This window comes from Chanos chanos, chromosome 3 (genome assembly GCF_902362185.1).
Source record: "Chanos chanos chromosome 3, fChaCha1.1, whole genome shotgun sequence".
Taxonomy (NCBI): Eukaryota; Metazoa; Chordata; class Actinopteri; order Gonorynchiformes; family Chanidae; genus Chanos; species Chanos chanos.
In genome coordinates this window covers 41,152,894-41,176,828 of record NC_044497.1, presented here as the reverse complement: position 1 = coordinate 41,176,828, position 23,935 = coordinate 41,152,894, and the positions used below count along the sequence as shown (strand labels likewise).

At 38.1% G+C, this 23,935-nt stretch overlaps 5 protein-coding genes across 8 annotated transcripts; 3 read left to right on the top strand and 2 right to left on the bottom strand.

Annotated features, from left to right (window-relative positions):
* The first annotated feature begins 1,957 nt into the window (after positions 1-1,957).
* Positions 1,958-3,795, top strand: tmem150c (transmembrane protein 150C). Its single transcript, XM_030770146.1, has 7 exons — positions 1,958-2,040; positions 2,154-2,207; positions 2,320-2,352; positions 2,464-2,531; positions 2,834-2,961; positions 3,137-3,314; positions 3,587-3,795. Exons 1-7 carry the CDS (start codon positions 1,967-1,969, stop codon positions 3,793-3,795), a joined length of 744 nt encoding a protein of 247 aa, XP_030626006.1. The 5' UTR covers positions 1,958-1,966.
* A 1,798-nt stretch (positions 3,796-5,593) lies between these two features.
* On the bottom strand, positions 5,594-8,431 carry enoph1 (enolase-phosphatase 1). Its single transcript, XM_030769729.1, has 6 exons — positions 8,240-8,431; positions 8,002-8,103; positions 6,910-7,112; positions 6,642-6,774; positions 6,427-6,550; positions 5,594-6,104 (listed from the first exon to the last, which is right to left on the bottom strand). The coding sequence occupies exons 1-6, from the start codon at positions 8,321-8,323 to the stop codon at positions 5,965-5,967; spliced, it is 786 nt and encodes a 261-aa protein (XP_030625589.1). The 5' UTR covers positions 8,324-8,431; the 3' UTR covers positions 5,594-5,964.
* Positions 8,432-10,065: 1,634 nt separating this feature from the next.
* hnrnpdl (heterogeneous nuclear ribonucleoprotein D-like) lies at positions 10,066-14,128 on the top strand. Of its 2 annotated transcripts, none has more exons than XM_030768522.1 (8): positions 10,066-10,246; positions 10,759-10,927; positions 11,009-11,170; positions 11,343-11,474; positions 11,660-11,732; positions 11,895-12,056; positions 12,496-12,594; positions 13,815-14,128. In XM_030768522.1, exons 1-7 carry the CDS (start codon positions 10,158-10,160, stop codon positions 12,564-12,566), a joined length of 858 nt encoding a protein of 285 aa, XP_030624382.1. In that variant the 5' UTR covers positions 10,066-10,157; the 3' UTR covers positions 12,567-12,594; positions 13,815-14,128. The 2 variants fall into 2 exon arrangements, with proteins under 2 accessions (XP_030624382.1, XP_030624381.1); XM_030768521.1 differs by having other exon boundaries at positions 11,660-11,765.
* Positions 14,129-14,568: 440 nt separating this feature from the next.
* On the top strand, positions 14,569-21,046 carry hnrnpd (heterogeneous nuclear ribonucleoprotein D). Of its 3 annotated transcripts, none has more exons than XR_004025203.1 (9): positions 14,569-15,003; positions 16,451-16,619; positions 16,903-17,064; positions 17,351-17,482; positions 17,634-17,730; positions 18,236-18,379; positions 19,118-19,220; positions 19,558-19,659; positions 20,452-21,046. XR_004025203.1 is itself a non-coding variant. In XM_030768781.1 (8 exons), exons 1-7 carry the CDS (start codon positions 14,846-14,848, stop codon positions 19,183-19,185), a joined length of 942 nt encoding a protein of 313 aa, XP_030624641.1. In that variant the 5' UTR covers positions 14,569-14,845; the 3' UTR covers positions 19,186-19,220; positions 20,452-21,046. The 3 variants fall into 3 exon arrangements, 1 of the variants encoding a protein (XP_030624641.1); XR_004025202.1 differs by having other exon boundaries at positions 18,236-18,391; XM_030768781.1 differs by lacking the exon at positions 19,558-19,659 and having other exon boundaries at positions 18,236-18,391.
* Positions 21,047-21,305: 259 nt separating this feature from the next.
* On the bottom strand, positions 21,306-23,337 carry si:ch73-234b20.5 (vesicle-associated membrane protein 8). Its single transcript, XM_030768432.1, has 3 exons — positions 23,191-23,337; positions 22,361-22,522; positions 21,306-22,098 (listed from the first exon to the last, which is right to left on the bottom strand). Exons 1-3 carry the CDS (start codon positions 23,191-23,193, stop codon positions 21,955-21,957), a joined length of 309 nt encoding a protein of 102 aa, XP_030624292.1. The 5' UTR covers positions 23,194-23,337; the 3' UTR covers positions 21,306-21,954.
* Positions 23,338-23,935: the final 598 nt, after the last annotated feature.

Sequence of the window (23,935 nt, the reverse complement as noted above, 5' to 3'; positions counted from 1 at the left end):
TCCATTTACAGCTATTTTCATAAACTGGCTGAAGATTAATGTATGATTATTGTTGATTATTGTAAGGTTGTGCAGCTCAAATTCAGCTTTAGGAAAACTGTATTCTACTTATGTTGACAATGGTATCGTATCATTTCTGTGTATCTGTAGACATAGTCCTGAATAAACACAGTTTGAGGTAATGACAGTTGTTGTCAAAGAGATTGTTCCAGGTCTCAAAGCACTCAGCTCATCATCAAGCTCTTGCGAGATTCTCAGTTTCAAAATGACACAGTGGTCAAGAAAATCGAGGCAACTGAATGGTCTTCACCTGCATTTTAAGCTTTGTTTTGGGTGGTGTCATTTCATACTTTTAGATTTTTTTTTTTTTTTTTTACAGATTCTGTTTTGTTTTCAATATTCTGAGCAGAGGGCCTCTCAGTAAATGTCGAGCTAGAAACATTCTCAAACAGCCTGTGATCATTTTGATAAAGTTAAGTTTACAGCTGCACCGTACATATACACAATAGCGACGACAATCTGCTGGGGGAAGGGGGAGGTTTCACCCGGCCATCCCTTTTCTCCCCCTTTACATCCAATGCAGAAATATTTGTGAAACACTAACTAAAATAATAGGCCACACCATCGTGATTTTGCTCCCCTTATCACAGCAGCATTGATAGGCTCAGGCGGTTTCCCTGTATCGCGCACTCCTCCCTCTGTCACCAAGAACTTGCCGGTGGATGTTTTCAGTTCAGCTGTATTTGACGTCTGTCTGAACAGAAAAGGCGGACAGCGCCTTTATGAAATGCAGAGCTTACGACTTTTGTACATGAAAGAGGATTGGATTGCCTTAAAGGTACGGTTTCAATACAGACAGTACATACAAGGGTATTCATGCTACCATTTAAAAGATCATAAAAGCCTCCGTTTTAAAGCTTAAGGAAAACGCAATAATGAATTTAGAATCGGCGGAATGCAGAACATATTCCATTTACCTATCGGTCTGCAGTACTTGACCAGATTTTCTTCGCCGACTAGTCTTTCTATGCGCCAATTTAAGTGCTAAATCGAATGAGATTTAACCGAGTTTCAAGAAAAGTATGCATTGTTTCATTGAATCTAACATCCAGCTAGTCCTGCTATATCAATAGGTAATTGATTCAAATAAGGCATCAGGCTTTATGACAAACTTCTCTAACAAAGATCGGATTTATTTTATGTAAGCCCTGGGCAGTTGATGGAACCATGGTGGTTGGTAGTTGTTTTACGATTAGTTCAGGCTATACACGAAAATAAGTTTTGTTCAAAGATGACAAGTTAATAGGCTAGTTACTCAAGAAATCGTTCGTCTTTGCCCTTAATCTCCACCTGAACCACTTGAAATGACCTACGACATCTTGGTGCGGCTGCATAGGCTAATAGTTTTCTGAAATACGTCCTGTTGCAAATAAACAACTTTTAGAAAGATCCGGGTGTCGTTCGTTTATTTGTTTTAATTCAGTCCTACGCTTATTTTCGAACAAAAGATTATGGTCGGTAATGGCTGCAAATGTGTTGCCATTTCAGCACCACAAGGAACTGTCCAAACTGTGCGTGCTGACATTATGCCCCTAGTTATCTTTGCACGGGCCTTTTCTGTCAAGTAATACATATCTAAATATAAGAGCACACTCAAAAACGCGTTACACTGAATGCACTGAATACGGAACCAAAAGGAAAACAATGCAAATAAACCCACCGCCACTAGCATCGAACGTTTTAATGTCAAAACAAAGGAGCTCACACGTCTCCCTCTTTAGCCTGAACCAATCATCCCCCTAACTAGGATTCCTTTCATAATCTGTGAGTAGGCTACAATATCTGACCAACGTTTCTGCTTTCCTTGTCTCTTATCAGCGTACACACATATAAAGCCAACTGTTCGTAGCATGAAAAAAGCCTCAGCTAACTGCATGTGTCCTGTTGAAGGGGAACAGTCTTAGACATGAGGAAGTGCAGTCCCTGGACCTTTCTCCCCGTCATGCTCTCTTTGTTCACAGCCGCTGGCCTGTGGGTCGTGTGAGTATGAGCTCCGTCTTTCTCCTCTGTGGTCTTACCATTGTGCAACAATGAAACACCTGTAATGATCGACCCAAAAGGCATGGTGCTAACTCACGTGTACTTTTTTCCAGGTATTTCATAGCTGTGGAGGATGAGAAAATTATACCCCTTAGTTCAGAATATAAGTAAGTCCAAAACTCAAACTTTTGGAAATCTGCTGTAGCATTTATTAGTTCAAATCAATGTTTTTTTCCTTATGATTATTCATTCAACTTAAATGGTTAAAATTTCTCGCAGGCGATCAGGAACAAAATCCCCTCCCTACATTAGGTACAGTTTATATAAACAAATTACTGAAAGTACAGTATGCATTGCATTACTGATTTTGTGAGGATGCATGTCTTATCTTTGCTTCATTATGTCTCCATGCTTTTTTTGTAGCATTGCAGGCAATGCCCCTCCTGCCAGCTGTGTATTTAGCCAAGTCATGAACATGGCAGCTTTTGTGGGTAGGGATTTGTTGTCCTTTTGTTTATACTTATCAATATATACCATATTGTATATTGGTATACGAAACATGTCAAACTGTAAAATGCTCTGGTGACATTTAGATGATAAGTAAAGACTCAGAATGTCCTTTAAACCATAGAACTTGATTAATGTAGTTAGTGTGTGTTCACATGGAAACCTCTAATAAACATAACACTAAATTATTTCTTTAACAATTGCATAAACACACCAAAGTTGCTGATATTTTCCAACTTTAGCCATAAAGTAAGACAAATTCTTTTCAAGGTGTCCTGTTTTCCAGGGTTCATCCTTGGTGTGCTTAGATATCTGCAGCTGAAGCCAAGGGTGCACAAACCATGGCTTAACATTGGTAGTTTGGTGGCACTGTCTTTGGCATGCTTTGGCATGACTTTAGTAGGAAACTTCCAGGTATGAATTTTTGTTTTGAGTTTAACATTTGCAACTTTTTCATCTTATTTATAGGTATTTGCATTTTCCTGGCCCTGCCTAATCAACTGTAAAAATAATTTGGTTGGAAGACAGTTATCCTATATCCCTCAAATGTTGCCAAGCACCATGTTTGTGTTCTTATTGTTGTCTGTAGCTGTCCAATGATGAAGAACTCCACAACATTGGCACGTCCATGACCTTTGGTCTTGGCACTTTGTTCTGTTGGGTGCAGTCATTCATGACTCTAAAGGTTAACCTGCGGAATGAGGGCAGGAGAGTGGGTATCTTCCGTTTCGTGTTGTCTGGAGCAGTCACTTCCTGCATGTTGCTCTGTATCCTTGCAGTGTCTGCTACACAGTTTGAACTACCTCAGCATGAACGGTACCCTTGTGTGTGAACATAAATTTAAGTAATTTTATTTGTTGTACTCTGAGGACAAATTTTCAGATAGAGATTAAATACAGTCCTAACCTCAGCAAAGTATTCTTTGTTCAAAGTTAAGTTCAGTCTAGAAGTACCATTAACCCTTGCCTGGCAGTTCATCTTGCAAAATAGCTCCTTGCTGCACTCATCCCTGTTCCAACCTTGACACTTTTAACTACAGACTTCGCTCTGATGGCACAGCGTCTCCACATGCATGCTGCCCGTGCTCAGTGGGCACTGGTAATGTTCTTCCTGACCTACCTGGGCACCTTTGCCATTGAGTTCCGCCACTACCACTTTGAGATAGTGTGCAGCGATGAACAGGATCCTCCACTTAGCCTGTCGGAGAGCTTCTCAGAGGTGTCAGAGTACCAGTCAGACCAGCTATAGGACCACTGCAGAGCTCCTGGTCACCTTTAAACTGTTACACTTCATTTAAAAAGTTCATGAAGCACTGAGGAACTATCACTAATTCATGCATGAGGAATGTTACCTTTCCAGAATGATCCTTGGTTGACTGTTTTTCAAAATATTTGAAAGTTAATAAGTAATAGTCAAGAAGAGCACAAGGGGTGAAGATGTCATTGCTTTATTTTTATGTTCATTCAATGTGTTTGTCCTGGCAGAAGGTCACTATTTCAGTAAAGAGTATGAACAGTATATCAAAGGCTGGATAGTCATGCAGAATAAGATTCTTTAACATATTAATAACATTCCAGCCCACTGACACTCAGTGAGCCTTTAAAGAAAGAGATCTGTTTTGCACTTGTGAAATTCATAAGCTACAGGTGTGCTTTAACATGCCAGTATCAAAATTGTGCCTGGGAACTTAAACAGTTTGTATATTTACTCAGTCATGCTATCTGTTGCAAAAGGTAGTACTTCTAATCACTTAATTAGAATTCAGGATAAGTAATGTAGGGTTGGAAATGATGTGTCAAATGTCTTCACATTACTAATGTCATGTCAGACATGGTACTTCTTGGCAATAAAAACTTTACAGAACCATGTGTAATACTGTAATTTCCAAGATTTTTCACTTTTCCCCATGAAGAAACTACTACAGGGAAAGAAGATCTTTTTTAATTTAAAGAGATAGGACAAATATCAATACAGTAGCCAAAATGCAATACAAAATGATCAAATTGACATTGAGGAGACAGAGCAATGAATTCAAACATACTCATCACCACAGACATACACATCAATACTGCTTGTACAAGCTGATTATTTTCGGGATAACAAACATCCAAGGGAAAAGGAGGTACAACATACAACTCCATGTAAAATGTTTAAAAAAAAAAAACACCCTTCTTTTTTGGTAAGCACCTAAAAGTATCGGTCAGTAGAACAGTAATGCTCTTGGCACTTGCTCCAGAACTGCACAATGGCCTACAACTAGGGGTGTAACGGTTTTGTACAGAAACAAAAAAAAAACACAGTTCTGTAGTGCTTAGTTTGGTTCATGGAACATGTGGAATGGACCACAGATTCCCCCCTCCCTCACCTCAACTCTTGTAAGCAGTTTTCTTTCTTTTTTTTGCCCAAATGTGACGCCAAATCACAGGGAATATATATTCTTAGTATAGGAGAACATTCCACACTGTTTGTGCTTTTGATAACTGAGAATAATGCTAATCATAATCTGAAGTTGGTATAATGTTTTTCTTTTCATGTCTCACTGATTGAGAATGTATGCGCCATGCTTATCATGCAGCGCGCATATGTTGAACTGAGTCGATGATTATAAGAGCTTTAATGACCATGTCGACCATTTTAAAGAACAACAGAACACATAGTGCCATTACTCAGACTATAAATCGCATATTGTTTTAGAATACATGAATCAGCATAATTTAATAAAGTAGACCCGATCTCTTGGCTTTTCTAAGCAGGAACTTGTTTCTCTTACATCGAAGTAGTCTCTGAAAAAGGTCAGAGCAGCCTGGTATCATTTTGCAGTCATCATGTTTCCTCTCCTGAAATGGCATGCTCGAGCGGCAGTCCCGTTGGTTCAAATTTTCTTATACTGATTTTCTAGAAGAAGAACCTTAAATAACTGGTGCTCAGTTTTAATTTTCTTGCAGTCATTTTCTCAAACAACCTTACATTTAAATGTAGTGATGTTTAGATTTACTGTATTTCACTCAGTGTCATGGAGTAAAGCCTTAAAATAACTGTTGCTCGAACTTCCTCAAGTTTACTTTTCTTACACTTATGTTCTAAAAGAAGAATGTTGAAATAACAGGTGCTGAGAATTGGTTTTCTTTCATTCTCATTTTTCGAAAAGTTTTGTCGCTGTTTGTATTAAATTCGCTCTTTGTGTAAAATTTCTATATGTTTAAATTAAAAAGAAAGAAAAAACAGTTCTGAGTTTGTTCAATTTTCTTTCAAGCCAAACCATGAAACAAACCAAATCGTGGCTCAAAACTGAGGTAAAAACTGAACCGTGAGTAGGATGAACCGTTACACCTCTACCTATGACCTTTGGCTGAAGGTCCCTGTCATCCCACAGTTCTTTAGAAAGAGTATGAGTGTACTCTTTCACACTTTCCCGTGTTATGCGTTTCCATTAAGTTCGAGTTGGCTGAAAGACGTAATGGTATTATAATGGGCTTTCTCCTCTTCAGTGAGCTCCAGGTTGCCAGGTCTTACCACCACAGTTACGTTCACCCCAGCATCTTCTGCTGCCTTCGCCTCTGCAAACAATGAACTTAAATTCAGTCACTTGCCCACACCTGAAATCTCAATAACTACTAGTACACCTTAGGCTGGCCTATGTGACACAAAGGACTTAAGTTAACTTGGCCATTTGTTCCTGCATAAGTTCATGCATTACAGAATACGACAACAAAGTGTGATAGAAAAATGTGAAGGAAAAGGTGTGAATAATGCCTTTTGAATAACGGGAAAATGTGAACATCAAAATACTACATTAGATATTATTTCTTCAAAGCATGTGCACAAACATTTTTAAATGCTCAAAAAGAGCACGTTAAAAAAAACACAAAATTCACACACCTCGGGTAACATCTGTTAAGAACATAATGTCCTCTGGAGGGCAACCAATTCGCTCTGCAATCTTTTCGTAGCTTTTGCTCTCTACTTTAGCTCCAATATTGGTGTCAAAGTGTCCGTCAAACAGCTGTAAAGACATTTTGGAGCGATACAAACTTAAAGTACAATGAACATAACTAATGAAATGTATATAACAAGGAGCCAAAGCAAATCCTTACATCTAACAGATCTCCTTCAACTGAATGTCCAAAGAGCAGCTTCTGGGCCTCCACACTGCCTGAAGAATAGATGTAGATCTTTAGCCCTTGCTGTTTCCACCTCCTGATGGCCGGAACCACATCTGGATACACTCTGTATCACACACATTGAGGCAAAACACTTTGGGCATTACCTTCAAATGACATTTTGCTATTGAACATCAGAACAACTGAAATGCCTGCGTATCTGAGCTGGTGAGAGAAACGGGTCCAGGTTTCAACTACTTACTCGCCTTTGATTCTTCCAGCAGCATAGGCCGCTCTCCACATGTGCCCCTGCAGTTGTTTGAGAGCTGTAGTCTTTCTGTCTGCTGCCATCTGCCAAAGGACATTATCAACCACCTCCCTGATGGCTTTCTCCTCATCTGTGTGCACTGTCTGGTCAACAGCATGAACATGACATGCTCTGTTCTGCCGTAAGTCCTCCTCTGCCTGGAGGTGTGAAAGAAGTCATAATGCAATCAAATGTTTGTCAGACTCAGATCAGGAGACCAACCTGAAAGGACTCTTCCTTTCTGACACCAAAATGACGATTTAATAATCCCATCAAGGAGCATACCCGTGATTTAAATAAACTGTGTAGGGCTGAAATGAAAATGTGTTGTCAAGTGGGCTGACGGGGCTGGATTTGGTTAACTTTAATGTAAACTACTACTACAAAGGTACATTCTTTCTAACAATACTTTGTCACCGGGAATATTTATGGATAAGGCCAGTAACCTCTCCACTTTGTTAAAGATGTCTAAGAACTACACTACTGGTTTACAAACATTCATCACAAACAATTCAAGAACAAACACAAGTCAGAGAGCAGCTGTAGTTTCATATCATGTACCAATGATCATTTGTGATAGCTCATTTGGTCTCATTTATTTTTACTATATGTTTTACACATTGTGACACAAGCAATTTCTCAGTTTTAATTGTTAAGAGGGAGAATAGTTTAAAGACTGAGATCTCCTTTTCAAGCAGATCTGCCTCTTAGTTCGCTGGTCAGAGCAGTGCACTCACCGTTATTTATATTGGAAAATACAGAGCAGTATTAAAATTCCCTGTGACGGTTATTATGATTCATTTATTGAACTAAACTATGTATGCGCGCACACACACATACATAGACTGTTGAGTGTGTATGCTGAGGAGGTTACAACAATAGCATTATACGCTAAAAACCCTTCCACCAGCATTCAGCCCTCTTTGGAACCTGTTTAGCTAAGCTAGCTAAATAACCAACTAGTGGCAGACAACGTCAATCATGGTGAGCTAGTGACGGAGCAATTAGCAGCTACAAAGTTGACTACAGACGGTTTGCACAAGCAACCTGTTTTTTTAGAAGATGCACGTCTTGCTTGCATTCATCCTCCTCCCAATGCGCTGAAAGGTAGTCCTCCAGATGTTCCTTAATGTATGGGAATAAGATGTCCTGCAAGACCACGATTCAACGTTAGCCAAAGTAGCCCGTGGGTTAGGATGATTTTTATAGTCTGCAATATAGATAACTGCTCCAAGAATGGTTTAATCACAATGTAATTATTTAAAGTGATTACATTTAACTATACCTTAACGAACGTGATTGGCGTTGTGGTTCCCTCAATGTCCAAGAGAAAAACGCTAGTGTTGGCAGGCACTCCAATTGTAGCCATTTTTGAAATGGCTACTGATATCTTCGTTGCTGTTGATTTCGTATGCAGTTACTCTATTTAAAAATTCCTTGAGTTTCAAAACGGACTCAGTTTGATCTTAAAAATACACAGACTGAATTACAATCCAAGAATAAAGCACTCATGCTACATGCGAAACACATGGACCTGGACTGTCCACTCAGCTACAGGGTTGCCAGAGTTAACTGGTGTATTCCTGGAAATCTGGCAAACGGTTCAACATTACATTAAATCAGTTCCTCTTCCTTTGCTGCGACCCTTGCAGCGGATTTACTCCCATACGTCCAATGCGAAAACAGCTAGGGCTAAATAGTTCAAGACAGAAACTAAATGGAAGATACATTTTCTTTAAATGAATACAAAACAATTAGCAATTTGGTTAATTCAACACTCAATAGGTGAACTAAGATATGCAAAACAGAAAATGAGCTCAGTTCCCTATATATTTTCACGGTTGTTCCATCTGCAAAAGGACTAAGATCCTAGTGCTGGCCCAGCTTTAGTTCGATGAGGTCACTATTAACTTCCCTCTCATAATATCCTTCATATGAACTCAGACCACCAAAATTCACGGGTGATGTCGAGAGTGATAAACAAGTTGTGTGAAAAGCAGCTCTGAAAACAAGCAAACCATGTAAATTTACGTGGTAAATCATTGTAGCTTAAAGGGAATTTCAAACTGTTACAATAAATTAGCTTTTTGGTATTAAATAAATACCCACCTACCTACATACATACATACACAAAAAGCTAATTATCCAAAAGATGCAAGCACTGATTTAAGTAAACCGAGCTCTTGGTTATAATGAGTAAATATCACAAAGTTATCAAGTCGTTATGTTTGCTTTAAAATCATCATTGGGGAAATTTTGCAACACGGGCAGCCAATTTGGCTTTTAAAAAGAAAACCTGGCAACCCAGTGCTTAACTCGTTCCTCACTAAACAGGAAGTATGTTACCCGGCAGACTAAGCAGCTACGGTGCCTGGGAGGTGACATTGTGCTTTACTAATTCGTGCGTGTGATTTATCTTACATGCAAAGCAGACTTTCTTCAAAGGAATGGCGAACGTGAGGGAAACAGAGAATATGGAGACTTTGCAGTTCATTTTATTGTATTTCCAAACTGCAATAAAACATAAAGAAATTTTGCAGTTGGTTGCCTTGAGCCATTCTATAATACGGCTGCGCCCGGGTGGTGACATCCGTTTTTTTAAACGTCCCCTCTTCCTTACCCTTTTTATAATAATGCGCACAATTAAAAATGATGTCATCTCCAGGTCGCCGTGGGGGAACAAACTCGGCAAAATCATACAATTTTAAGTGGATATTAGGCCTCAGTGGTAGAGGTTGCCGCTTAGGCCAATTTTAGTATTACCATTTCACAAAGTGGTAAAAGTTTGGACAAAGCTGAGGGAAGCTATATGTGGAACTGTCCAGTGCTGTGATGCTTTGAAACCGATCGTTTGTTTCTCCGTGGTTTTGTATAAACGAAATGACGTTAGTCGTAAACAAGTGTGGCTTGTAACGTGCCAAACCCGTGAAGTCCAGCCAATCCCTGTCGCAACATGGCGAGATTCCAAATTTTTACATTCGTTCCGTACAAGATGTAAGACAAAAAGACGCTATTTTGCAGTTTAGGAATGTACCCTCCCTTGCACCCCGAAAGCCCACCCATTTGGCTTCCTGTCCTTCACGCTGACGTCATTAGGCCTTGTGTCAGCCATCTTAGTAAACGCGGTGGTGTTCGTGTATCTCACAGTCGTTTGTCTAAAAAAGTTTAATAACGTGAAAGTATCTCTTATTAGCTCTCACAAAATGCAAACAGAGGGACAGACAGACTTCAGCACAGACGAATTTCCAGAGGGCTCCAAAATAAACGCGAGCAAAAACCAGCAGGATGATGGGTAAGTACCTACCTCCGAGGCCTGAGGATACTCGAGCCTAAACCCAAGTAGCCAGCTTAGCACTCGGTCACCAGAAACCATTTTCTAGTTTACCATGTATCGCTAGCTTAACAATGTTAGCATAGTTGCTATGTAGGTCAACTGCTTCAACAGAGCAGAGTCTGTATAGAAATTACCGTTATTAGGTCAGAACGGTTAAGTCGTCGATGTCCAAAGCGCTTGATGTTATTTCGTAAAGCAGCATTATTGATATTCTCGAAATAGATGGCGGAAGTTGAAAACAAATAGCTAACTTTTAGGCGGCGCCGTTTTGATGGTACCAGAGCAGATAAAACGATGGTTAATTAAACCCACTAGGGTCTTCCTCAATTCCTTACTTATGATATATTGCCCTTCGTGGCAGTTTTGTGTGCACCCATATTTGGTTATCTTCAGTTTTCATATTTTGGGTATGATAGTCACATTCTGGGTGTTGTGTCACTTAAGCTCTGACTGATAATTTTGTTTCACAGTAAAATGTTCATTGGTGGACTCAGCTGGGACACCAGCAAGAAAGACCTTACAGATTACTTGTCAAAGTTTGGAGAGGTACTGGACTGCACTATTAAAACTGACCCAATGACGGGACGCTCCAGAGGCTTTGGGTTTGTACTCTTCAAAGATGCAGAGAGTGTAGAACGGGTAAGTGCTGCTTGTGAGTCTCAAAACAAGAATGCATAATTAAGGCGAATATTCATTTAATAATGTTATGCATATATTTAGGTTTTGGAGCTGAAAGAACACAAACTGGATGGAAAGTTGATTGATCCAAAGAGAGCCAAAGCCATGAAGGGGAAGGAGCCTCCTAAAAAAGTGTTTGTTGGAGGCCTTAGCCCAGACACCTCAGAAGACCAGATCCGGGAATACTTTGGAACATTTGGAGAGGTACTTTTGAGCTGTAGACATTCTCCCCCATGCTGATTTTCACATTTTCATTTTTTTATTTTCAACACCCAGATCCAGTTTGAGTTGTAAGTGGGCTAACATGAATTTGTGATGATAACCTACTACTTTTCTGTGGTATTTCAATATACCATTTCAATTTTTATCTCGGCAGATTGAAAGCATTGAACTTCCCATGGACACTAAAACAAATGAAAGGAGAGGGTTCTGTTTCGTGACTTATGTGGAGGAAGAGCCTGTTCAAAAGCTTCTGGAGAACCGGTACCATCAAGTTGGATCAGGAAAGGTAGATTTATCTCCATTTATGGTTATTTATAGAATGGATATCATTCTGCATCTGAACATTAAGCACTGAGTGCTGGGTTCATTCTACAATACTTTGTCTCATCTTCTGACCACGTTTTTATAATGATACATAGTTATTTGCCCAATACAGAATATCTCTAAAGGTTTGTTACCATTATTTTGTAGTGTGAGATCAAAGTTGCTCAGCCCAAAGAAGTATACAGACAGCAGCAGCACAGAGGAGCCAGGGGATACGGAGGTAGGGGTGGATTCAGAGGCCGTGGGAGAGGAGGTACTTTACCATATACCTCTACTTCTGATCTTCTGTGGGAAACTGATATCCTGTAGTTACATTGTTGTATTGATGTAAACGTCGCTGAGCTCTTAAAGTTTTTTTTTTTTTTAATGCTTTGTTGCACAGGACAAGGTAACTATAATCAAGGTTACAGTAACTACTATGGTCAGAGTTATGGAGGCTATGGTAATGGATACAACCAAGGATACAATGGCTATGCTGGCTACGACTATTCTGGCTACAACTATCAAAACTATGGATATGGACAGGGTTATGATGATTACAATGGTAAGCCTAATTAATGCTTCTTCAGTTGAACTGCACATTTCAAAGACAAGACCAATGTACTTAAAGCTTAGCTATGCATTAGACGCTAATCACACTGATGTAGCTCACATATATGTATGCTATACGTTTACAGTATACCCACAAAAAAATCATGTTTATGTAAATAAACCCAGTATTGACTACAACACAAAGAACCTGTGTTACATTAATATTATAAAGACTATATTCAGTTGTGTTTATTTAGAATGTGAACAGTCATTTTGGGAAGCAAATAAGACACTGTCTCCTAAATTACTACACCAAAAACACATGACATTCCTGTTCTTCCCAATATGTTAAAGTTTGCTGTAGTCCTCTAGGCATTGTTCATTTTCCCTTAAATCTAACTTGGTACACTCACATTATTGCACTATTAACTATTAGTTTGAATTTTCCACAGGTCAGCAGAGCAGTTATGGCAAGGCTTCACGAGAAGGAGGAAACCACCAAAACAACTACCAGCCATATTGATGCAAATGTAGACCTGCATAGACTTCTGGTAAGATTACAGTTTGAGCATACTATCTGGTCTGACCTCAAAACTAAAGATCAATAGACAAATTAACTTTGAAAAACTCAAACTAAACCCCCTTCCCCAAATGGTACGGGTTACCATGCACTCGATTGTGAACGACAAATTGATGGAAAATGTCTATAGATCTTTAATTGCTAATGCGTGTGCAGCGGTTTCCCTTTTAGCTCTCCAGAAAAACGTAAACGTTTTTCTGTGGATTTCCCTTTTTCCTGCTTTTTAACAGGTGATCATAAGGAAATAACATAGAGACTTGATAGCAATGCTAACAGGTAAAGTACTGCTAAAGGGTACAAAGTAAGGACCTATCCTTATTTTTCCTTTCTTTCCCTAATGCTGATATTGTACCTTGTTTGTACCTGCCAGCGGGGACTTCATTGCAGGCCGTGTGTCACCTGACCACGAAATTCTCTGGGCGTCGCACATAGCGGGCAGAGAGCACGGCATGCACAAGAAAACGCTGTCCTGTGGTATGGTCTCTTCCAACTTCCTGTACCAGCGTTAAAAAAAAGAGAGAGAAAAAGGAAATCTCACTTGTTTTCACTTAAGTTGGCGATGTTTTCGTTAACAATTTTAAAATGGGTTTTTTACAGGATTTTGATAATGAAATTAAAGTGATTTTAACTGTTTACTTGTATTCTCTTTTTATTTTAGTGTTCTTGTATTTCAGTTCTGGACCTTCAGTGTACTTAATTTTGGTTTCCTAAAACGAGTCCCCTTTGTAAATTGCATAAACTCATAATGCTTGCTTTTTCTTTAGAGCCTATACAGAACTTCAAATTGATACACCACAAACCTTTTTCTTAAATACTGGCGTTAAAGATCATATGTAAATCAGTTCAATGAAGCCATGAAAAGCTCATTGTCAAAATAAAGTAGTTGAGGCACATGAAATCCTAAGTTAATGGAAAACGGTATGCAAATAAATATTCCAATAGGAAGATGATTGTGTTTGGATATGCTCCTCAGTGGTGTGATTGTCCACCAACTCAGTGGAGCGGGAGCTTTTGCTGGCTGTTGAGCTGTTTTCTGAAGCTTTAAATTGTGCATATGATCTTTAATCTGGAATGACGAAAATTTAATAGCTTAAAGTTGACAGCTGAAGAAGTTAAATGGAGGTGCTCTTTTTCAGTTAAACATAGCTTTGAACAAATAATTAATTCATTTCCCGTATTCTTTCATTTCAGGTGGGCAGGCTGATCTGAGAGTTTCATTCAACCTTGGAGGCAGTTTGAGGATTCCTGACCTTCTTAAATCAAGCAGCTTACTTAAAATGTCCTTATTTGTTGGTCTTCTGGGCAAGATGTCACATGGAGTTTCTAACCTTGTAAATAACAGGGCATTTTGTTTATAAGTTTTGTCTTATTCTGTGCTTTGTTTTAGCAGTTTAGGCTTTGTGTTGATGTGTTCCATATCTTGTTTTTGGAAGTGTTCATTATTTTGTCTTGCAGTTTCTTTTTATTGCTGTTTTGGATAAAGGGATTATTAAAAAAAGAGGGTACCAAAACTGTCTGTGGTTGTTCTGTATTCTGATCTCATTTTAAAAGCTACTATGGCAGGGTCTTTTTTGAGACAGATGTGGAGATACGTACTACTTACCCAGTGTTTGTGTGTTAGTAAAATCACACCGTCTATGATATTTCGTTGTAATTAAACGAGGACGGTAAAACCAACATGAGAATGAGAGGCCATGCGTGCAATTAGATAAATAGCCTTTTGTAGTACGTGAAACGCAAGTGTCAGTTTCGTGTGTTTTGCAAGTTCTTGGAGGCTGTTGTGGGCAATATGAATTTATTAAGGTCAAATTGTATGTACAAATTGTTTACCTTGGATTGGACATTTAAAGGGGTAGTATTACTTTTAAAGACGCACGTTTACGCTCAATGACGACACAGCTCAATCAACGGGCTTTTCTTCCTGCCACCATTTTGTGCGAGTAGCGCCATTAGCAACGTAGTTGTTGATGGCTAGTCTCACAACTGTATAGCAGAAACCTATCGCTAGCTAGTTCGCTTAATAAAGCCACTCAACTATATAAAGAACGCGGCGTCATTAGAGACGTTTCTTTCCATTAAGCTCTTGTCAGCTGTCGATGTGTATCGACCTTTGAAATTATTTTTATTTAGAAGTAATCCGCTCCAGGCAAACAAGCTAACATTACACAAGAACCGGAGCTTTTAAAAGTAGGTTGGTACTAGCTGAATAGCTTGCGTCAAAAATGTCAGAAGATCAACTTGTCGGGGAAGATCCAGTGACGAAGATGGAGGAAGATGGAGAGGCAAGTAGCGAAGAACAGCCACAAACAGCTGATGAAGTCGGAGTGGGAGAAACAGAAGGATCAAAGATTGATGCGAGTAAAAACGAGGAGGATGAAGGGTGGGTTGTTAGCTGTCGTTAGTTAGCCGTGATGCGAAACCAGTCTAGCCGATTATTTTGTTATGAGTAATATTTCGCGCAGCCACTACATTTTTGTTCACTATATGATATAGCAAACTGACAGTTTCTGACCTGCTACTTTTAACCTAATAATGTCAAACACTCACTCACTGTCTAGGTGCTCCTATGTGAGTGCCAAGACTGTCGGTTAGGTTTACAGCCCTTTGCCCTTTTCTATGTTGTTGTGGCAACGGTTGTAGGAGGCCGCTGTCTGCATGTCAGCGGAGTTGAGGTAACGAGAGTCAGCTGTGTAATTCACAGTAGCGAACTGTGCGATATACCGTCAAAAGGTTGTTGGCTACGCGCACCATTTACTTCTGACAGTGGCAAACTGTGAATACATTACAACATTATAAATATCGGGAGAATGTTGTCTGTTGATGCCCATTCATGGAGTTTCCACGCATCTTCGAAAACATTGAAATGAACAAAACCGTTTTACCAATAATGGAGAGCCCCTGGACTTTCTTAAAAAATACCAGATGTCCCGAAAAACACCTGGAAATTGTTAAAACTAGAACATAAAGCTAAATGTTTTGCTTGACTCAAAAAACGTTATAATTTGAAAATACAGCACTATGCGTTCATAGGTGGCTACGGTGGCACAAGGTGTCGACTTTGACTTTCATATATTTTTATATGTTAATAGGAGATCAGGAGAATTTGAAAACATGAGTACAAGTGCACGTCTGTGAGGGTGCATTTATCTGTAGAATGTCTTGGAAAACGATTTCTTAAAGTGTGGGAACTCTTATTTGTCACAGTTCTACTCGCTCGTCTGCAGTGTTTCTTAATATTAAGATGAAGGTTTTCTGACACTAGAAAAAGTAATGTGTTGCTCCAACAAAACATGCGTACACATCGTAGTGATTGTCTAACATCTTTACATGGTGTTGTGGCAACATCTAGCTCAGGTAACTGGAGTCTGCCTCGCGTAATGAACAAAATTTTAGTCACAGTTCCTACTACTAAAACCTTTGGTTGTATTGTATTTTGTTGAGAGAAGGTCTTTGGAGATGATTTATCCCCACAGTACCTTTGAAATTAATAGCCTATTTTGTGTACTGGTGATAAATCTAGATATAGCCTGTTATTTTCCCATTCAGATTGACTGTATGATAGATGGTGTGGTTTTTGAATAATGAGTATTTCTACTGAATTTAATCAGCCTGATCTGCTCACCCACATTTACAGTCAACTTGTTCCTCTGCTTATAATGTCTTTTTCAAATCCCTGTTTACTCAATTCATTCAGTTTATGCTTATAAATGGTTCTGTAAAGCTTGCGCTGTCATTGCTTTAATACATACATAGTATGTGAAAATGTGTATATCAGTTATGATTTAAAAGATATTTTTTACATTGAGCATCATTTTGCTGTTTTGTAGGAAAATGTTTGTTGGGGGACTAAGCTGGGACACAACAAAAAAGGATCTGAAGGATTATTTCACCAAGTTTGGAGAAGTCGTTGACTGCACACTTAAGTTAGATCCCTTAACAGGGCGATCCAGGGGCTTTGGCTTTGTTTTATTCAAAGATGCTGACAGTGTGGAAAAGGTATTTTTATTGTTATTGCTCTCACGTTCATTGTGCTCAGTACTACATTAGAAATGGGGATCTGAACCAGGGCTTATTTAACACTAACCTGAAGTTGTTACGTTGGAAATGATCAGTTAGTTTTCTGTATTGAAAGCATTCTTATCTTATTATCTTCTTCAGTACTGTAAAGCATGAAAAACTTGGAACCTTTTTCCATCACATAATATGCTGTGAAACGTGTCACAGGAATCCTACATTGTAGATTACAATACAGTCATGTTTCAACTGTCCTTTATTATAGGTGATTGCACAGAAGGAGCACAAACTTAATGGGAAGGTCATTGATCCCAAAAAGGCAAAGGCCATGAAAAGTAAGGAGCCTGTGAAGAAAATATTTGTCGGTGGCCTTTCCCCAGATACACCTGAGGAGAAGATCAGAGAATATTTTGATGCATTTGGAGAGGTATGATTATATGCAATGGTTTTATTTTATCTCATTCTGTGATCTCCTCAACGGTCAACGGTCAACGGTAGACCATACCAGCCATACAATTTTATGATAAAAGGGAGTTTAAACATTTAATATAACCAATTAATGAGCTGCTTATGTGCTGTCCTCTGCCCGAGTGAAATATATTCTCCTAACACTTGTGAAAAACAGATTAATTGTATCAGCTCAATAAGATTTTAGATGGTTCCCTTTTTTGTTAAAGAAACATTCTAATGTAAGTACACTGGCACCTTTTCAGGTGGAGTCAATTGAGCTTCCTATGGAGAACAAGACAAATAAAAGGCGAGGTTTCTGTTTCATAACTTTCAAAGATGAAGAACCAGTAAAGAAGATTATGGAAAAAAAGTACCATAACATTGGACTAAGCAAGGTACAACATTAAAGTTACCGTAATTCACTTGATTGAAAGATTTCCTCGAGCTGTTGATTCGTAGCCTTGGACTTGTTATACAAAAACAATGTTTTTCATGTTGCATATGGAGTTTGATGTTTGAGCTTTTTCCCCTGCTTTGTTCCTCCAGTGTGAGATTAAGGTAGCCATGTCAAAGGAACAGTACCAGCAGCAGCAGCAGTGGGGTGGCAGAGGTGGCTACTCATCCAGGTCTCGGGGCAGAGGTGGTAAGTCCAGTACCTGGGTGGCAGCATATGGAATTCTTAGTTTCCTATAGGCATCTGAAAGAAGAACTGAATGTCTTTGTGTATGTGTGTTCATTTTCGTGAGAGGGACTGTGTGTGTGTGTGTGTGTGTGTGTGTGTGTGTGTGTGTGTGTGTGTGTGTGAAGCTGGTGGAAGAGGCTATGTCAGGGAATAGTTGGCTGGTGGACGTTGATATGGATGTAATCACTGGTACCTCATTCCAAAGGGGCTTAGATATTGTAATACTCAGAAACCATGCAGAGTGTTGAGAGAGGAGATAGAACTAGGGCTAAAAAAAAAAAAGAATTGAAAAGTAATTCATTCTTTAACAAAAATTCTTGGTAATATCTGGAAGATTTATATAGTTGTATCACAGCATTTAATGACTATATTATTGTTCTACATTAGAGCAAGATTATCAGGACTATATTATAGTCCCTCAGTCTGAACCGAGAGCAGATTTGTTGACTTTTCTGTTTTTTTTTAGGCCCCAATCAGAACTGGAACCAAGGATACGGCAACTACTGGAATCAAGGTTATGGAAATTATGGAAACTATGGCTACAGCAATCAAGGATATGGTGGATACGGTGGCTATGATTACTCTGGTTACAACAGCTACTACGGATATGGTGACTACAGCAGTATGTAATACTGTTTGTGAAAGCGCAGACCAAAACTTAAGACTGAATGTATCGTTGATGGTGTTTTTGGAAGACGACATGATGTTTGTGCACTAAATAATTTAGGCAATATTTATTTGCTTGTAACATCTGCAGAACATTTTAAAGATCAGACATGGTAACTGAAGACATAGTAACTGAGGGGATTCTTGTTTATCCTATTGAGGAGCTTTTACTCTAACATAGTTATTTTGTACATATGTATTATATATGGAAATTGGTGCTATCTGGAAAGGGGTGTCTTCAAAACATTTGTGTCACAAGTGCCTTGATAGAAAATATTTCAAAATGCTACTCTGTAGACCATGAGGAAATGACCAGTGACTGATGGTCATTCTTAGAAAAAAAAAAAATAAACACTTAAAAAAATCAATCCATTTACTCTAAACATTTTTGTCTCCTACTCATCATATTTTCAGAAAGCAGGGTAATTGAAGTATGTTTGAATACAGTTTAAAGTAAGTATCATGATATTATTTAATTAAAGTGAGCATTATTTACATCTCTAAATAATTGGCAAATTCCAAATGTAAATGTAAGAATGAACACAATTTTAGGGTACATTTAAAACATACTTTTAAGTACTGAATTGGTGGATTACGAATACTTTTGTACCACATACTTTTGCCTGTACATTGTCTTGTAAAGGGATCCTGTTTGTTTCTGTGTTCTTTGCCCAACCTTTAGATCAGCAGAGTGGATATGGAAAGTCCCCTAGGCGAGGTGGTCACCAAAACAGCTACAAGCCATACTAACATCTGGAAAATAATGTCTGCAACATTAAATACAGGTACGTGACTGATTCAACTGCATATCAAAATGCCCTTAGCTTCCAAGTGATTTCTACTATTTTTTTTTTTTTTTTATCATTCTGTGTATTGTACTTGCTTAATGTTCTTTCCTTTAAAGTTTTTCACAGCACCCTGAAGTGCTTTACAGTAGTGGTAACATAGAGACTTCAGTCTTTTTGGCAATAATTTAACAGCTGGCTTTCTGCTGTTTCGCGCCATTTTGTAACTGTAAGATTAACAGGTAAATGGGTACCAGAAAAATATGGATTTACAAGGAAAGAGAAAAGAAGAATGTTGTCTCCTAACTCTGACATATACCTTGTTTGTACCTGCCAGCGGGGACTTCCTTGCAGGCCATGAGCTGACTTCCCGATTCTCTCAGGCCCGCTCAATGCGGACAGGGTACGAGAGGCGTACGCTCTCGAATGCTCCCATTTGGTATGGTCTTCCAACATCCTGTATAAGAACTGTAAAGACAAACAAATTATAATAAAGTGGATATATCCACCTTTATCTTCTTTTTTTTTTATGTTTTCTTAAATCCTTGGGATTTCTTTCTTTTATGTAATATAATAAGTCATTGTAATTTTAATGCCATTTTTTACAGGCACTTCAAGTAATGGTTAAATATGAACATCATACTGAAAAAAATAACTATTTACTTTTCAAAGGACACGGCTTTCTCTGGACTTTCCAGTGTCTTTTAATATATGCATTCCTAATCTTACCTGTAATGCTTGCTTTTCCTTATTTATAGCTCTTGTAGCAGTAATAGCCAATAGTCCATGAGCTAAAACCTGGTTTGTACTTGGATGCCACTGCGTCGGAGAAGGCTGTATTTTTTTTTTCCGTAATTGTATTGTGTGTTGTCTTACTGTCAGCGGTGGAAAAGCTTCACCTGTAAACGTTGTTAATTTCTTCTAACATACTCTCTTTTTTAACCTTTTGAAAAACCTTCAAAGTATAAAATGTCTTCAGAAATTTGCATGTAATGCTTTCTTTAAGGTGTATTTTCGACCTTACGAAAGTTTCAGTTGATGCACTTCAGGATTTCTAGCTTATGGACTTAACTTCGTTTGTTAAATTTTTAACTATAGAAACTTGTGTTATAAATGTTTTTGAAATCAATGTTGTCTCCATAATGGAATTGTTATGAATTGGGATTCCTATGTCACTGTGAAGAATTACTGTTTCTGACAGTAACAAACCTCATTCATTTTTTGTTTTCAGGTGGAGTTTCTTCGGAGTTGAAGGATCAGCAGAAGAGAAAGCAGTAGGTCAAGAGTTTTGTTATGTGGGAATCTTGAAAGGACAGCAGTCACAGTCTTCATCTTACCCGGTTATTGACCATGTCCCAGATGTCTTTTGGTGTCAGTTAAATCACCAAAGATCACCATAGTTGAATGCTCTAACATTAAAGAAGACACCCTCATAGTATACATTACATGTACCTTACTTATTCCCCTGCTCCACAAAATTCAGCAGTCCGACTCACCCATACCTCTTATCTCTATTTTGTGTGAATTTTGTATGCAACTGCAGAAAGAAACTTTATGTAAGGTCAAATTTTTATTGGTAAACTCCTGACGTGCAATTGTTTTGTGTTTCTTTCAGTATGCTTTCAGTAATACAGTATAAAGGTAAATGCAAGATAGTTTAGAATGACTTTATGTAGGCAAGTTCACTGATTCTTTATGGCTCATAAAAGTCACACCACAAGTAGGATAGTTGTAATTTTGTATCGAAATATTTTGCCTCTGCCAGAGACTGTGTTGACCACATAACAAGAAAATGGACAAAATAAATTGTGTGAGTTATAAACCTGTACTTTTTTCATTGTGTGTTCAGTGTTTTGTTTGGTCTGCTCCAAGGAACTCTCCCACCCAACAATACAACATTTCAGTTTTATTCACAGTTTCATTCCTGCAATCAGGGATATAGAAAGAGTTGATGAATAGCTATGAAACTATTAGTTTCTTAGAGTGAACAACCAACAATTTTCTTTTTCTCTCAAAAGAAGTTATATGATATTGCTGAATAGAATGAACAGGGATATTTCAAAATAAGTTATCTGCGATATCAACTGGGATGTTAAAAATATTTATTGAAGATGGAACAGTTTTATTGCTTAGGAGGTACAGTGATCGAACAGAATGACTAACTTGTGTAATAAACATTTATGGTGCTTAAGACATTGAGATGATTCAAAGGTCTCTTAGGAAGAACAGGTAAACATTAACACTTACATGTTCCTCAAAGGGTCAATAAGCAAAACATTCAAACATTGTAAGGAGCTATGTGTACTTTTTTTTTCTTTTTCTTTTTTTTTTTTTTTTGCCGTCTTCAGTTTAAGTGATCTAGTGGAAATTTGACATTGATTTGGGTTTTTTTATCACTGTATTTTGGGGTTTGTTTTTGTCTCCAACATTCTTTTAGTTTGATAATGCATTACACGAAATATATTCATATTTTATATACATATAATACAATACCTTACTTTAAGCCTGTAAAGGTATTTGAAATGAGTAAAATCAAATTGAGTTAAGTTCAATTTGAAATGGTTAAACATACAAGCAAGTCATATTACAACTATCACAAAAAACTCACCTATTTCCTATTTACAGATCTAAGATCTTTTTATGTGTTAACAGTATAACTATACACAATGACACATTTGCCATGTCAAATGATGAAGTACATTCTGGTGTATTTCAGTTACTGGAACATAGTGCATTACGAGGGAATGACCCCAGTAGCCAGAAGAATGATCAGCACAATAATTATCACTACTATAACACTGATGATGATGATCATCTTAGTGTTTTTCCACCAGTATTTCCTGGCAACTCGAGTGGATGTCTTCTGAAATGACTCAGCCTGGGAGATGGTAGAAGGAAGAAGGTGGAAAGTGAATGGAATACGTCAAGCTTTATGCTAAGCACCTGCTTCTTGTTCCAGTGATTTACTTATCAAAATAGGCCACGTTGAACAGGGGCACCATTTGAGGGCAATCATACAATGAACCAATACTTTGTTTTTAAATTCATTATTAAACTTAGTGCAACTAAACATGTATTACATCATGAAATATCACAGCAAACAAAGAATGTACAATTTACACTTCCTTTAAAATACTCACAGTTGCCTGCAGATCATCTGTTTTGCCAATTAGGTCATCTAACCTCTCTCCTCTTTCCAGCACTTTGTTGATATTGTCTTTCAAGATAACTTTGACATCGTTTACTTGGTCTTGCACTTGATTAAGCTTAGTGGGGGCCTGTGGTTGTGTACTGTGATCAGCCTGATGGAGTGAAAACAAGAAATATTGAGGTTATAGTTAACATAGTACCACATATACATATAACCTCTTGCCGTCTGTTTGTCTTTTTCATTATCGTTCTCTAAAGTAAGTGTGAATGTATGATCAAAAATCCTGCTGACATGTATTAAGATAATGATGATTCCCTTTTGTTACATCCTCTCAGTTATCATTACTGTTGTACTCACAAGATATATTTGGTATTGTTTTATTACATTTTTGAGCTCATTGCCTAAATCAACTGCTACACAGTGACAAAAATAGTTGAGTAACACTTTTACTTGAAGCGAAACCTTTTTCAGTGGAAGCAAATATCTCCTTATCTGTTGCTTTCAGAGCCATTCCTTTATTGACACTTCAATGACATTTTTGCCTTTGCTTCCTTCTACTCGCAAAACAAGGAGTTCCCTCTAAGGTTCCATTTCAGATTCTCCTTTGAAATTCTTTATTTATGACACACTTAATACATCACAGAAAGGTATACTAATATACTGTTAAATAGATACAGCTAAATATTGTCAAAGAAAAATTGTACATATGTCTCACAACCACTGGGCTTGTATTGTACACATTGCTAACGGATCACGGTCTAACCTCTGTATGAAAAGCTACTCATTCCACTGGCAAAGAAGTGAAAAGCAGACACTTACCATGTTGGTACACCTTCTCAGAGTTCAAATTCCTTATAGTTCAAACTGAATGGTTATTTTTCAAAAGAATTAATCCAAACTTTCAACCATTTCTACATGGAACCACAGAAATATTTCCGACACAAGAAGCTACGACATGAGCCTAAAATAAACAGGTAGACTCACTTCAGCACAAATTTGCAAACTAGCCTGCCCCTCCCTAAAAGATAACACATTAACCACAACTGGCAAACAGTAGGTCTCCCATTGGCTGTTGGTCAATCCATCATCTTGGTTAGACCTACCATCTTCTGGGCAAGCACCTGATGCAGGTCAGCACTGAACTCATATGGCTGGGCAAAGGCCACTGTCCTTATCAGGGGGCTGGTAGCAAAGGTGCTGTAGAGCTGGAGAGCAGTAAAACAATGATGTCACTCTCCATTAATGTTTTTCAAGGCTGAACTTTTTCTGCTTTTTCACTTGGTTTAAATGGGAAAAACAAACTCAAAAATCACCCTGACATGTTTACATTGTCTCTTCAGTATTTGTCAAAAACATTTATTAACAGTTCTATTATTAGTGTTGTTAGCTGGTGACAGTGTGGTCGAAAATCATATGCAAATCCTAAGTTCCATGAAACAGGGCGTTTATAATCACCTCACGGAAATTTTGCTTTGGTTGGCACCCACATGTAAAATACCCTGTGTAGTCGATTCTCATTTAACAGACATAGAGACATAAAGCCACATAGTGATGTGTGAAAGGT